The sequence below is a fragment of the Ammospiza caudacuta genome, chromosome 20 (assembly GCF_027887145.1).
Source record: "Ammospiza caudacuta isolate bAmmCau1 chromosome 20, bAmmCau1.pri, whole genome shotgun sequence".
In the NCBI taxonomy this organism is placed as follows: Eukaryota; Metazoa; Chordata; class Aves; order Passeriformes; family Passerellidae; genus Ammospiza; species Ammospiza caudacuta.
The window spans coordinates 5496406-5509738 of NC_080612.1; the positions used below are offsets into that span (position 1 = coordinate 5496406).

Genomic DNA, 13333 nt, shown 5'->3' on the forward strand with positions numbered 1-13333 from the left:
GTAGGAAAGATACCCCAATCCTAATTCCTAAAATTTCTCCCGGGACCCCCACAATCTCTCCCATCCCACTGTTGCCCCCAGGAATGCCTCGTGGTCTCTGCTCATCCCAAGCCCTGCCTGCAGCCTCTCTGTCCCCAGGGAAGGCTCCTGCCAGGCGAGGGAGCATCGCTCACAGACAGATGGCTTCGTCCTGGTGGCATGTGGGCTTGGCAACAGGGTGGCCCTGCACCCTCCCACACCCTGTCCCACCCCCAGACCATGTAGGGCACCCGCTGTTCCCAGCCCAGGGCTTATAGGAAGAGGAAGCCTCATCCCTGCGCAGAGGAGGAAACCCGGCAGCCCAGATGTGCTCAGAGCCTCGCCGATAGCAATTCTTATTCTGTTATTTTAATCTGCAAACAGAGGAGCTGCCGGAGCGGCGGCGGGCACGGCCCAACCCAGGGCGCAGTGAAGAGCTGGGAGGCTGTGGCACAGCCCTGGCACAGCCATGGGGCAGAAGTGCATGGACAAGCTGTCCTCCTTCCTCTTCGAGTATGACACCCCTCGGATGGTGCTGGTGAGGAACAAGAAGGTGGGACTGACCTTCAGGCTGATCCAGCTCATCGTCCTGGCGTACATCATCGGGTAAGGCTGCCCAGCACCTGCTTTCCCTGACATTAATGCTCTGCCACTGGGTTAAAAAGCAATTGAGAGAGAAAGGCTTCTATATCCCCTATATCCCAGTGCAGGGGGGTTATTGCTAATGGCTTCACATCCCCCTGGTTGTGGCTACTCCCGTGCAGACCAGTATCTCACCATGGCTCTTTTGGATGGCTGCTTAGTCCCCATCTCCTCCCCAGAAGCTCCTGTATGTCCAGGCTGGCGACTCATCCATCCCTGCCCAGCCCTGCTCCACACACCGCGGCCCCGTCCTCTCACTACAGAGAATCCAGATCCTGCTCCAGCTGCTGGACGGTGGCCTGAGAATCTGTTGTTATTTTTATTTTCATTTATATTAAATAAGAGGCATTTGGGGCCAGTGCAGTGATTTGTGAGACCCGAGCGGCTCAAGACAGGGCCATAAATCTCCCTGTTCACCGCTCTGACGCTGCGGCCGAGACGCAGCTTGGCTCCAAAATTCCTGGTCTTATTTGCTTCTGGGAGGCAGCTCCAAAAGCAAGGGCAACTGCTTAAAAAAGGCAGTGAGTGGAGCAGGCGGGATCAGAATGGGTGAGGATGTGTGTCCTCAGGTGCCCTGGGGCTGCTGCTCCTGCTGAAGTTACTCTGTGCCTGTCCCTCAGTGTGGGACGATGTGATGGGATGTGATGGTTGGTAAGCCTTGGCTGCTGTGGGATCAGCACCCTTTCACAGGGAAGGGCTCCAGGGCAGGATGTTTGAAAGGAAAGGGGGTGTCTGGCCATGAATTGGAAAATCTGAGAATTTTTGGGGTGCAGAATGTCTCATGCAGAGGAAAGGCAGTGGCTCCCTGGCCTCAGTGCAAGGGAGTCGCTGTGAGGAGCAGAAGTGCTCATCCCTCCTTTTAGCACAGACTCCCTGGGAAGGGTAAAAATCTACTCAGGGGATAAGTGTGGAACCCCCATGCTGGTCCCCCCATTAATCCCACCCTGCTCACCAGCACTTTGGCTCCCAAGGGTTATCCTCAGTCAAGGTCTCAAGGATGCTCTGTTGCTAAGAGTTTTTCACTGGTGTTACTGGGAGCAGATTTGTTTTTCCTAAGGACTGAGCCTGTGAAGTCCCAGGGCTCCAGTCCCAAATGTGGCTGGGGGCAGCTGCTCCTGTGATGGGGAACTGGCGCAGATGGTTGTGCAGGGCAACTAAGGAAATGTGGCTTAAGCAACTTGAAGTGAGACAGGCAACCAGGAGGGAGCAGGAAGAGAATCAGCCAGGGGGTGACAGCCAGTGGCAGAGCAGAGGAATCTGGCATGAAGTTGCTGTAATTCCCAAGTTTTTCCTGGTTTGTTGGGATGGCTCTCCTCTAGCAAGGGGCTGCCTATGATTGCAGCTGCCCACAGCCCCACCAGCCCCTGGCTTCCCCTCACTGCTGACACCACTGCCCCCAGTTCCCTTCTCACAGCACTACTCCCAGTTCTCTGCCCACAACACTGCCCCCAGTTCACTGCCCTCACCAAGCCACAATGCCTGAGATTTTCTGTCAGATTTTCAAAACAAATTTGGCAGCCAAATGTGTATTTATTTACCGTTCTCCCAGCTTTTGTCCTCCCTTCACAGCAGGCATGGGATGCTCATGGAAACGTGTGTCTGCTAGAAGGACATGGCTGGTGCCATCAGTGCACAGAAATGGGGCCAGCCCCCCTGTGAGACCCTGTGTCACCCCTGGGGAGCAGTTCTTTTTCCTGTGATGGCTGTGATAAGGTGGTATCACTGCTGCCCAGGAGATGCTGGGCACTTTCTGGGTTTCGCTTCCTGAATTCTTGCATGCAAGGAGCTGTGGGCTGAGCCACAGGATGAGGCCAGCAAGGGGAGAGGGCTTGGTGGCTCTGCCACATCAGGGTGTGACACCAGGGGACTTTTACAACCTGGGCAGGACTTGCTGCAGCATTTACAGACTCCTGGGAAATGGTTTTGTTTGTCATGACCCTGGCTTTGCCACAGGGGAGGTGGGGTTGCCCAGCCCTGTGTGGTCAGCTCTGCCAGGGGGGGATAAGGTCAGCAGCAGAGTCTGTGCTGGAGGCTGATCTAGAGAAATGTTCTGCCCAGTTCACATCCTTCTGCAGCCCTGAGGGCACTGGGGAAGATGCCCACTGTAACCAGTGTAACTCAGTACGTTCTTCTGCCTTGGAGGAGGATGTTGGAGCTGGGTGTCCCAGCTGCAGTGGCAGCAGCGCTGAATTTCTGCTCCCATCCCCATGCTCTGGAGCAAATGCCATCCCTGAGGTCCTCTTGCCCTCAGTCCTGGGATGCTGATGTGGCTGCAAGCTAAAAGCTCCCTCTCTAAGAAAGTCCAAACAGAAAACCTCCAGGCAGCACCTGGGCCTCCCCATTTCCCCCTCTGCCCATCAGCCAGGTGTCAGAGGCGAGGTTGACACACCAGGCTGGTGTCATGGGCTGTCCCATGGGTATCCTGCTGCCTCTGTCACAGCCAGCGGGACCAATGCCTGCGGCAGAGGGGACAAAATCCAGATCGCTCCTTTTTTAGTGCCGAGAATGCTCCGCGGCGCCGCAGGCACCACCCGAAATGGGCGCTTGCCCATGTTTATAGTGTCCCTGAGTCAGAGTTAATCCAGCGGCAGCTTGTTTATGCTCTAGGTTAAATAGTGTCAGGAGCCTGTCCTAATGGCTGTGTGATGGGCTGGGAAAGGCAGGCAGAGCCCTGTTCTGGCCACACAGTGTCCCTAACCCTGCTCCTGCAGCCCTCTTGCACACAGGGCCATTGCTCCACATTCCCTCTGCTGGATGGGAAAACAGCGGCTCTGGATGTGAACCGTGTCCAGACTCAGCTCTGTGTTGGTGCTGGAGGCGTTGGGTTTTGGAGAGTTTCTCTGCAGTGAATCAGGAGGTCAGGAGTGTTGGGTTAGGTCATTGAGACCAGCAAGCTGCAAACCTGCCATAGGCTTTAACCCTAAATGACTGATGGCTACTGTGCTCCACCTGCCTTCACACACCCCCAGCCACAAAATGGGTCCCAGTCCCCAAAACACATCATCCTGGCATGAAAGTTGGGTCCTGCAGCTACCACATGCCTCAGGCAAAGGGTAGGAAATTTCAACAACATGTCCCTCATCCAGCGGGAAGAAACTTGGCAAATGATTCCCCATGTGAGACTTGGTAGAAAAAGCCCCAGTGCACAGGTGTGTGCTGAGGATCTGGCCAGTGGAGGAGTGCTGGTGGCCATGCTCACCCTGCCACCCTTCCCTGTTCCAGGTGGGTGTTCCTCTACGAGAAGGGCTACCAGTCCCAGGACAGCATTGTCAGCTCGGTCTCCGTGAAGCTGAAAGGGCTGACACTGACCAACGAGAGTGTCCTGGGTCCTCACATCTGGGATGTGGTGGATTATGTTTTCCCACCCCAGGTAAGGAGTCAGGGTGGGTGGGTTAGGGATTTGCTTTTGTCCCAGTGGCTGCTTTTCCTCCTGTGCTGGGGTGGAGGTGGGTCCTTGGCATAGGCTTTCCATGGGGCTAAGCATGACAGGGTGTCCCTGTGGTGGGAAGGAGTTTGCTTCTGTCACAAACCTCTGCCCAGCTTCTCCCTGGGGAGCATCTGGTACTTGGGACCCACTGTGGCTGAGGGGGCACATTGGAGGCTGCCTCCAAAAGGATCAAGGTTCTCCAGTGCCTCTGGAGCAGTGTCTCAGGCAGCAAGTGGGGTCCTCCAGTGTCCCTGGGGCTGGTGGCACTGCAGGTCCCCACCCAGGGAGAGGCTCCTGTGCTTGCTGTGAGCCCGTTGGCTGTGTCTCCACAGGGGGACAACTCGTTTGTGGTGATGACCAACTTCATTGTCACTCCTGGACAGAAACAAGGAACCTGCCCAGAGGTAAACACACCAGCTTCCTTCAGTGGGCTAAGCTTCTGTAATTCAGGGGATTGTGGTGGAAAGACTTTTTCTGACATTGAGAGGTTTAGTAAAAGCCCGGGCCTGGCCCCATATTTAATGTTCCTGACTCCTGTGTGGTATGTGAAGACTTTTATTCTGCAGAAAAACAGGTGACATCCATTTTTTTCTTCCCTTTGAAATGATCAAGCAGAGCAGACTTGAGGCTTAAATGAAAGTATCTACCTGGAGTGAATAAATTGCCTTTTTTCCTGCTTTATCTGGACAGCCTTGGTTGGGAAGCAGTATATTGTAGGGGGACACAGTATGGATAAATGAAGGTTATGTAGAATGTAATCTTATCCCCCAATGAGTTCCAGCTGGACCCTATTACTAAAGACTAGGAGCAGGCTGGATGAGAACAGGCAACACCTGTAGCAAATAAGAACAAGTGGTATAAAAGACTGAATTGGTGAGGACTGGAGGTAGAGGAGTCAGATGGCTGCTGCAAGGACCAGGTGTAGGCAGTGCTCAGAGGAGCAAGAAACATTGAGGAGGTGTGAAACTCTGAGGCTATGGAACCCTTGCACCATAATGATAAAAGAACTCTTGATATATAAGACAACATATAATGATAATAAAACTGTTGTAATATATAAGACAACAGTATATGAACAAGGCTCTGGTTGTAGTTGAGCAGTGTTTCCCTCAAGAAAAATGCTGTCTGGTGAGGCAGGAGGGACAGGGGATTGAAGCTGCAGGCTGGGATGCTAAGAGGTGGCTGCTTTCTCCAAACAGCTGCCAGATGCCGGGCTGTGCACACAGGACAGCGACTGCAGCAAAGGGAAATACAGCCGGCAGGGACAAGGTATGGCACACGGTCCTGGTGCTCCTGGTAAGACAACACTGAGAAAAGCTGCCTGGCTGGGGTGTCCCCTGGCTGGGGGACCTGCTTTGAACAGGAAAACCTCTGACATGCTGGTTGAAGGTTCCACATGGGCTGGTCCAGCTCTGCTCTTTTGAAAGATACCTGAGCTGCAAACAAAAGGTTAATCAGGACTAAGCCATTTCCCCCAAACTGTTGTCCTCTTATTAGCTCAGCATTTTCTTAGGTGTGTTTTAACAAGGAAAATCCCCAGCTGCTCTCCTGTACAGCACTGTAAGAGAAACCACTGCCCTGAGCTGAGAGGCCACAATGAATTTCCTAATTGCTTTAGAAAGGTGCCAAAGCCCTGAGCACTTTGTGTCTTGAATGCCCTTGGCAGAGCTGAAGCCCCAACCAGATCCCATCCATCCCAGTGTGAGGCTGAGATTTCACAGGATCCAGGGTGTGAGCAGCTGTTTCCCCCACAGGGCTCATGACCGGCAAGTGTGTGCACTTCAACAGCACTGTGAAGACCTGTGAGATCTTTGGCTGGTGCCCTGTTGAAGTTGATTACCATGTTCCCAGGTAAGGAATGATGCTGGTGCCCTCTTTCCCATCCCAGCTGCACTTGGTGTGGAGCAGACCAAGTTGGGGCTCTATGGGATGTGGCCAGGACAGCCTGTGTTGTGAAAGACCAGGAAGGGGAGGGATGAGACCACCAGTTTTCTGGGTCTGCTTTTCTCAGTTTGGGTGAATTTCCACCAAATGGAGCTTTCTCTAGAACCTGGAGAGCCAAGTGATGGACACATATCTATACTTGTGTTTTTCAGCCCTGCCCTGCTGTCAGAAGCAGAGAAGTTCACCTTGTTCATCAAGAACAGCATCACCTTCCCCAAGTTCAAGGTATCCAGGTAAGGAGAGGGTGAGGGGATGGCTCCTGGTCAGTTCCTCCAGCTGTGTCCCTCAGAGGAAACCATGGGTTCAGCTGGATGGGTGTAACTGGATGCTTGGTATGGAGGATTGCCCACCTCACCTTCTCAGTGATCCAGGACTACTCTAACTGCTGCACTGAACCCCACATTAGCTCATAGGAACTGGGACATTTCCCTCCCGTTGTGTCCCACCTCAGCTGGTAGCTGTAGTTACTGGAAAGATTTCTGGAATTAACCCCTCTTGAGTTACCCTCCCAAGTTGCAAATCAGTTACTCTGATTTTTCATTTTTCTTCTCTGAAGACAAAATTAAAATACCACATGGCCAGGATAAGCTTGGTGCCCCAGAGTTCCCCTTAACATCACAGATCCCACCTGATTCAGCAAAGGGTGGGGTTGGCAGCACTGGGGGAAATCCTGCTGGCTGAAGGCATTCTCCTAAGAGGATTTATGATGGCACTGACCATATATCTGATTTGGAACAAATTAACAGAAGCTGTTTGTGCTGTAGACAGCGGATTCTTTTCTCTAAGCTGATCTTGTCCCTGTGCTGCAGCCAAGGTTAAGTGTCCTGGCAGCCAGCATGCTTGGCAAAGTCCTGGGCTGACCTCACACCTCCCAGGAGGTGGCTGGGAGAGGGGATCCCCTCCAGCTGCAAGGAGAGGTGGCCCAGGTGAGGACAGGCTGAAGAGGACAGAGAGGGAGCAGGTCCTGGCAGTGAGGGTGGCTGGGCTGGCTGCTGTGGGGAAACTTCCTGCCTTTGATCATTGCTGACAATTTACTGCTGAGCATCAGAGATGGGATCAGTTGGAGCAAGGCACAAGGCTTACAAAGCCACAGGATGTTTTTGGGCAAAAGAGCAGAGTGGGATGGAAGGCAAGAAGTTGCCCTTTCCTTTTAACCCTTGTGGTAGGAGATAGCAAACTCCAGCTAAATGTGAAAGGTGTGGGATACACTCACTATCCATGAGGTGTCCCAGATAAGAATTGCTGGAGCTCAGAACACTGCCTAGCAGAGCCCGTGGGCAAGTGGCATGTGAATGGGAGAGTGACATGGACTGGGCAAGGGACTTACAGAGGTTTTCCCCCCGCCAAATTATTGTGTTACTGAGATTTTTTCCCACTCTCTTTTCGTTCACAGGCGCAACTTGGTTGAGAGTGTTACTAAGCAGTACCTGAAGAAATGCACCTATCACAAAGTCACTGATTCCTTGTGTCCTGTGTTTGAACTGGGATACATAGTGAAGGAATCGGGTCAGAATTTTACCTTCCTGGCTGTTAAGGTACTTCAATTTCAAATTATGTTCCTTGCTGTTGATGGGAAAGGGACACTCAACAGTGCAATCACCTCCAGCTGTTGAGATGATTTTCAGTTTTCTCAAGAATTCTTGAGAAAACAAGTGTCAGAATTATCTCATAAAGATTATGAATCTCCTTGGACATGGCCTAATATTTACATTTTTCTTGGAAACTCTTGAGAAGATTTGACCCCCTGGCAGTAAATCCCAGGGTTCAGCTTGTTTCAATTTGAGCAGTGAATAACTAGATCTGTGTGGCCAAATCCCATCTGATTGAGCTTGGAAATCCCAGCTGGATGGTCAAATATTGGTCATTGCACAGTGCTAACTGCAGCCTTTCCCCTGGCTCCAAAATGCAGCTTTGCCTAACACTCCTCAGGCTGGTGTGTGGGAGTATCTGCTGTCTCTGCTGCAAAACCTTGTGATAACTTTGTCAGGCATTGGACAAAATCATCAGAGGCTTGCATATATGAACATTTATTGCATGGATTGGATCAGATGGCCCAGAGAAGCTATGGCTGCCCCATTCCTGGCCAGGACCTGAAGAAAACTGGTCTAAACAAAGGTGTCCCTGCCCATGGCAGGGTTTGGAACAAAATGGTCTTTATGGTCTCTTCCAACCCAAACCATTCTAATATTCTATATATTAAAGGTATAAAAATACAAACCTCTGGGGCACAGCTATTTACAGCCTGGAGTGAGCTCAGGAGGGAGGAGGGACTCCTGCATTTCCTGAGCAATGTCTTGGCCATAATCAGGCAAGGGAAGGCTGTCCCACGAGGACCAGGAGGGATCTGTGGTGAGCACTGTTTCTCAGGACTGTGCCTTGGGCACGGGATTCTGATCAGAAACAAGAAGACATGAATTTATTTGTGTATCCAGCACTCAGGACAGAAACAAGAGTCTCTGCAAGGGGTTATGTACAGGCCACAAAGCCAGGGCTGCTCAGGAAGGCTGAGGCAGCAGTGGGATGCGTGAATTAGGAGAGCTAGGACACCTCATGGCATTGAGACAGGGCACCTGTGAGAAGGGAAAGCATTTCTCTGTGTGGGCCAGGTCCAAGGAGGGGCAATCTTGTGACTCCCTCTTGGCTGCAGGGTGGAGTGGTGGGCATCACCATAGACTGGAACTGTGACCTCGACTGGCCCCTGCGCTACTGCAAACCCATTTACCAGTTCCATGGCCTGTACAACGATGACAGCAATGTTTCACCAGGGTTCAACTTCAGGTAAGGAAATACCTGCTGGTTCTCCAAGTGTAATTCAGAGGTGACAGCTTCCAGGTTCCCATTCAAGGGATGGTGGAAGGCCAGAGACTGTCCTTCAAAATACTCACTACCTTTGCAGGGCCAGGCAGCAGTGCCAGTGCTCTTTTAAACAGCATCAGAAAAGTGATAATACAGCCCTTGCCTTGAAAATTGCCCCATTTCCTTTCCATCTCCTCCCCCTTGCAGGCTCTCCTGCTTGGCTGAGCTTTCGGGAAGCCCCTTGAAAGACTGGAGATGGTGTAGGATCATGTCACATGTTCTCATAGTCTGTATCCTCTGCTCTGTGTGACTCTGTCACCAGTGTTTCATCAATATCTGTAACACACAGAACTTGGGGACATCAGATCGAACAGCAGGAGCTGGAACTCCATCCTGCAGGCAGGGAAACTGAGGCACAGAGAAGAGAGGTGCCAACAGCCCAGCTCCTGCAGGGGGTTTGAGGAGAAGGTCAGGAGCAGGTCTGTGATAGCACATTCCCAGCAAGATCCCAATGCTGTAGGGCTGTTGGACCCCCTGGCAGATCATTAACACTCACCATCCAATTGCACAGATATGCCAAATACTACAGAGAAGATGGGATGGAAAAGAGGACACTCTACAAGGTGTTTGGGATCCGGCTCGACATTCTGGTGAATGGCAAGGTAAGGGTGGATCCTCTGGGTCCCTGGGACAGCAGAGCCATGTCCTTGGAAGGGACCAGCTCTGGAACACAGCACCAGGGTCCTGTGGGATCAGGAACATTAGTGTGAATGCTTTCCTTGGGTGCTGGCCTGCTCACAGGAACCCTTGGGAAATTCTGGGGAAGGGAAGAGAGGTGGAAAATATGTTTTATAGGTCACATCTTTCAGCTGTGGCTTGATCAGTGGTTTTGTCTAAAAACAATTGTGATGGGAGTGGGGAGGACTTGGTAAACTCAAAACCTTTTACTGTTATTTGCAAAAGCTGAACATTTGCATTTTTCTATTTTGTCTTTTTCTTCCCACTGGGAGAGAAGTCTTCTCTTATTGTGTTCCCATGGAGAATATTCAAATTATACACTTTTTTGTTTGGTTGCTTGGTTTGGGTTGGGTTTTTTATATTAAAAATACAGGAAGAAAAGTAAGTTCAATTTATTTCAGCCTAAAACCAACCTACAATATTTTTCTGTTCGACCAGCTCTTTCCTAGCTCCTGTTTCTCTGTGTGCTGTGGTTGTGGTTTGGGTTGCTGCAAGGCACTTTTGCTGAGCCCCACCTACAGCTAGAGCACCCTTTTTTCCCCCCTGGGCTGACTGTAACTTATCACCTATTTTCTCTGACTTTATCCAGGCAGGCAAATTTGACATCATCCCGACCATGACCACAATTGGCTCTGGAATTGGTATTTTTGGAGTGGTAAGTTCAGATATTTCCAGCCTCTATATGGAGACTCTCAAATTATTCTTCTTGCCTGTGACATCCGTGGGAAGTGTCCTTGAGCTGCAGTGAAATACTGGCTACTGCTCAGGGAATCAGGGGATGGGCAAAAGGGGGAAAGGAGGTGCTCTCCTGCCTTGTCAGCTCAGGAAAATAGATTCCTGCTGGTCCCTGGCTGATGTGAATTCTGCCCTGCTGATGAAGGGAAGGCTGGCTCTCTTGGCAGGTCTTGGTATCCTGATGGTTTCAAGTTAGAGCTGGCATTGAGGAAGAGTCTGCATGTGATTGGCAGTATTTAATTCAGGACAGAAGCCCAGTGTGTGATTTGGTTATGGCTTTAAAAACTTGAGCACAACTCAAAGGCTGCTGTGCTCTGCACTTACCTAAAGGGGAAGCATTTCATTTTTTCTTGGCTCAAATCACTTAAATTGAACACAGCACACTTCACTTCTGTCCTAAATGGACATTTGGAGACTTCAGCAACTGCCATGTTGTGGGATGAAGCAGAAGTGACCCTAAATTGTGGGGCAAACTGGGAAAAACTGGAAGTACACAGTGGTGCAGGTAATCTTGGAGGGCAACTCCAAACCTAACTGCACTTTGATTCAAGGCCTCTGTCCTCTGTGACCTGCTCCTGCTGCATTTTCTCCATGGACGAGACTATTACAAGCAGAAGAAATTCAAATATGCAGAACCGGAGCCTGTAAGTAAGAGTGAGTGCTGCCCTGCAGAGGCTCTTGCAGGGGTGTGTGTGGATGTGTGCATGAGTAATGATGCTGTAACACAAACATCCACGCTGAGGGGCAACCAGGCGCCTTCCTGAGCCCTTGGGACTGTTGGAGACTGGGATCCATGAATCTTCTCTCCAAAATTACTGAGATGTTGTGTGTGACTCATTGTTAATAACTTTATTCTCTGCCTTTAACCCCAGATATTCCAATATCTGGTAATACTTGCATTGCTTCAAGGGAAGCAGGGGCAGATTTGTGCTTTAGCAGACTAGGAAATTTTTTTTCTGCTCTTTGAGAACATCTCCATGACCATGGAATGTTTCATGGCCTTTGAAAGGATACAAAAAACATTTCCCCTCATATTCATCTGAAAATATGTGTGTACACTGGGGGTTAGGAGTTGCTGCCCAGTCACATTTCCCTGACATTAGAGAGGAGCAGGTCTGTAAAAGAATCTTTGTTTTCTCTCCTTTAACCCCTAGTCAAAGTCGCATAAGAAGGTAAAGGAGCCAGACAACACACAGTGAGAGGTGAGTGGTGTTTCCCCAGCCCTGTTAGCACACATCTGTCAGGGATGAGGGCTGTAGGGCTTGGGGCTATTCCAAGGTGTGTGAGAAGGCAGCAGGGATCCAGGGAGGCTTGGAGGAGACCTGAGCTGTGGGCTGCAGTGCCTAACATGGGGTCAGCACTTCCCAACATAAGCAATTGCATGGGGCAGCATCAGATGCAGGATGTGGGTCTGGCATTGCATCTTTGATGGCAGCATCTCTTGAAAAAGGGCACTGGGGGGCGAGAGACCAGAAATCACTGTGCACCTCTCTCTCAGCAGAATCCACACTGATTGACAAACCTGCACCTTCCTCCTCCTCCTCTTCTCCTACAACACGGTGGCCATCCCATCGCCTCCCTGGGCCAGCCCCAAGACCAGCAGAAGCAGCGTCCAGCACCAGCTCATGGGAGGTGGTGCCCTGCAGCCAGGCAGGGGCTGGCTGGCCCAGCACACAGCCTGTGGTGGGACCTACCATGATGCTGTGGATGGGTCAGACTAAGGGGTCTTGGGGCCATCTGCCAGCCCTCTGCAGGGCACTGGGTCTGCTGCCTCTGCAGGTCCTTCAGAGGAGCTCACACCCACACTGCACCTGCCTGGTGTGCCAGGCCCGTGCCAGGTCACTGGACCTGAGGGGTCTGGGGACAGCACAGCTGACTCTTCTGCCCCAGAAGCACCGCTGGACAGTTCCAAATTGAGAAGGGGAAGGAAGGAGAGCTGGCAGGAACCATCCCCAGCCCTCTGCCTGGGAGAAAAATGGTTATTTTGTAAGGATGTATTTTATTAAAAAAATAAAACTTTAGTTTTTCTATTACATCCCTTCATGGTGCCTATGCTAGCGCCATAGCATGATGTTTGGAGTGGTTTCTGGAGGGTTTATGCATACAAAGTAATCCCTTTAGTGATGATTCCTTCAGAAACTGCCCTCCCATGCAGGGCCCCTGGGCCTCTGGCCACGAGCAGGGGCTGTTATCAGAGTTGTCACTTGGGTTTCCTCCTCAGGCTGGCTGGCAGGGAGCGCTGGCACACTGCCAGCCATGGCCATCCATGCCAGCTCTGCCTCCACTGCCCACACTGGTCAGTGTGAGCTGATCAGGAAGACTTTTCCAGCAGCAGCCTCACAAATTCCTGGGTGCTCTCTGCATCCAGGAATTGAACTTCACCCCTGTGCTGGAAGATTTGCACCACTCAGCACGTGCAGCTGCACATCATGGGCTGTGCTTAAACCCCACATCCCTAAGAGCCAACCCTGCCCTGTGCTGCTGGCCCTGTTCCATTCTCCAGGACACATCAATGCTGACTTTCTGCATAGCCCCTCTCTGAATGTCTGTTTTTACCTTCTTGGGGAAAACTATGGTTTGGTTGCTTTGAAAGTGGATCCCAGTGGCCATGGTAGAGTTGGTGGAGAAGCTGTAGGGCTGTAATGCTGCCAGAGCCTGCAGCATCACTGCTGTGGGCTCTCAGGGACATAAGCATGTGTGCCTTACAGACATGCAGGTGATCTTTGGTCATAAACTCAACAAACATATCAAGCTATACATTCCCCAGGGCAAGATAATTTGCTCTCAGCTTTCCCAGGCATGGTGGGTTTTTGTAAGGTTATCCATGGTTAATTTTTTCACCCTTTCCTGTGCTGCTGCCCTGTGTCAGAGGTGCCAGGTGCTCATACTAAGGATGCAGAGAGGGTGAGGGAAAGCCTCCTGGTCTCTGGAGGAGTCGGTGCCTGTTCATTGGAGGCTGGGGGATCTCCAAGCCCCGGGGGCTCTCCTGCAGCGTCCATCGAGGACCAAGCAGGTCCCATGTGGTGGCACGGT

The 13333-nt window shown here is 51.4% G+C and overlaps 1 protein-coding gene across 1 annotated transcript; it reads left to right on the forward strand.

Moving 5' to 3' along the window:
* Positions 1–349: 349 nt before the first annotated feature.
* Positions 350–12316, forward strand: P2RX1 (purinergic receptor P2X 1). The gene is made up of 13 exons (XM_058817843.1): positions 350–624; positions 3883–4030; positions 4420–4491; positions 5287–5356; positions 5842–5938; positions 6184–6264; positions 7425–7566; positions 8679–8809; positions 9399–9489; positions 10155–10220; positions 10852–10944; positions 11455–11502; positions 11802–12316. Exons 1-12 carry the CDS (start codon positions 488–490, stop codon positions 11497–11499), a joined length of 1173 nt encoding a protein of 390 aa, XP_058673826.1. The 5' UTR covers positions 350–487; the 3' UTR covers positions 11500–11502; positions 11802–12316.
* The last annotated feature ends 1017 nt before the right edge of the window (positions 12317–13333 follow it).

Bases quoted from the DNA above. Each gene is read 5' to 3' on its own strand.
- P2RX1 (XM_058817843.1), top strand. From the start codon at position 488: ATGGGGCAGAAGTGCATGGACAAGCTGTCCTCCTTCCTCTTCGAGTAT. The intron at 4,031-4,419 runs GTAAGGAGTCAG...GTGTCTCCACAG, and splicing joins ATTATGTTTTCCCACCCCAG to GGGGACAACTCGTTTGTGGT. The intron at 7,567-8,678 runs GTACTTCAATTT...TCTTGGCTGCAG, and splicing joins TTACCTTCCTGGCTGTTAAG to GGTGGAGTGGTGGGCATCAC.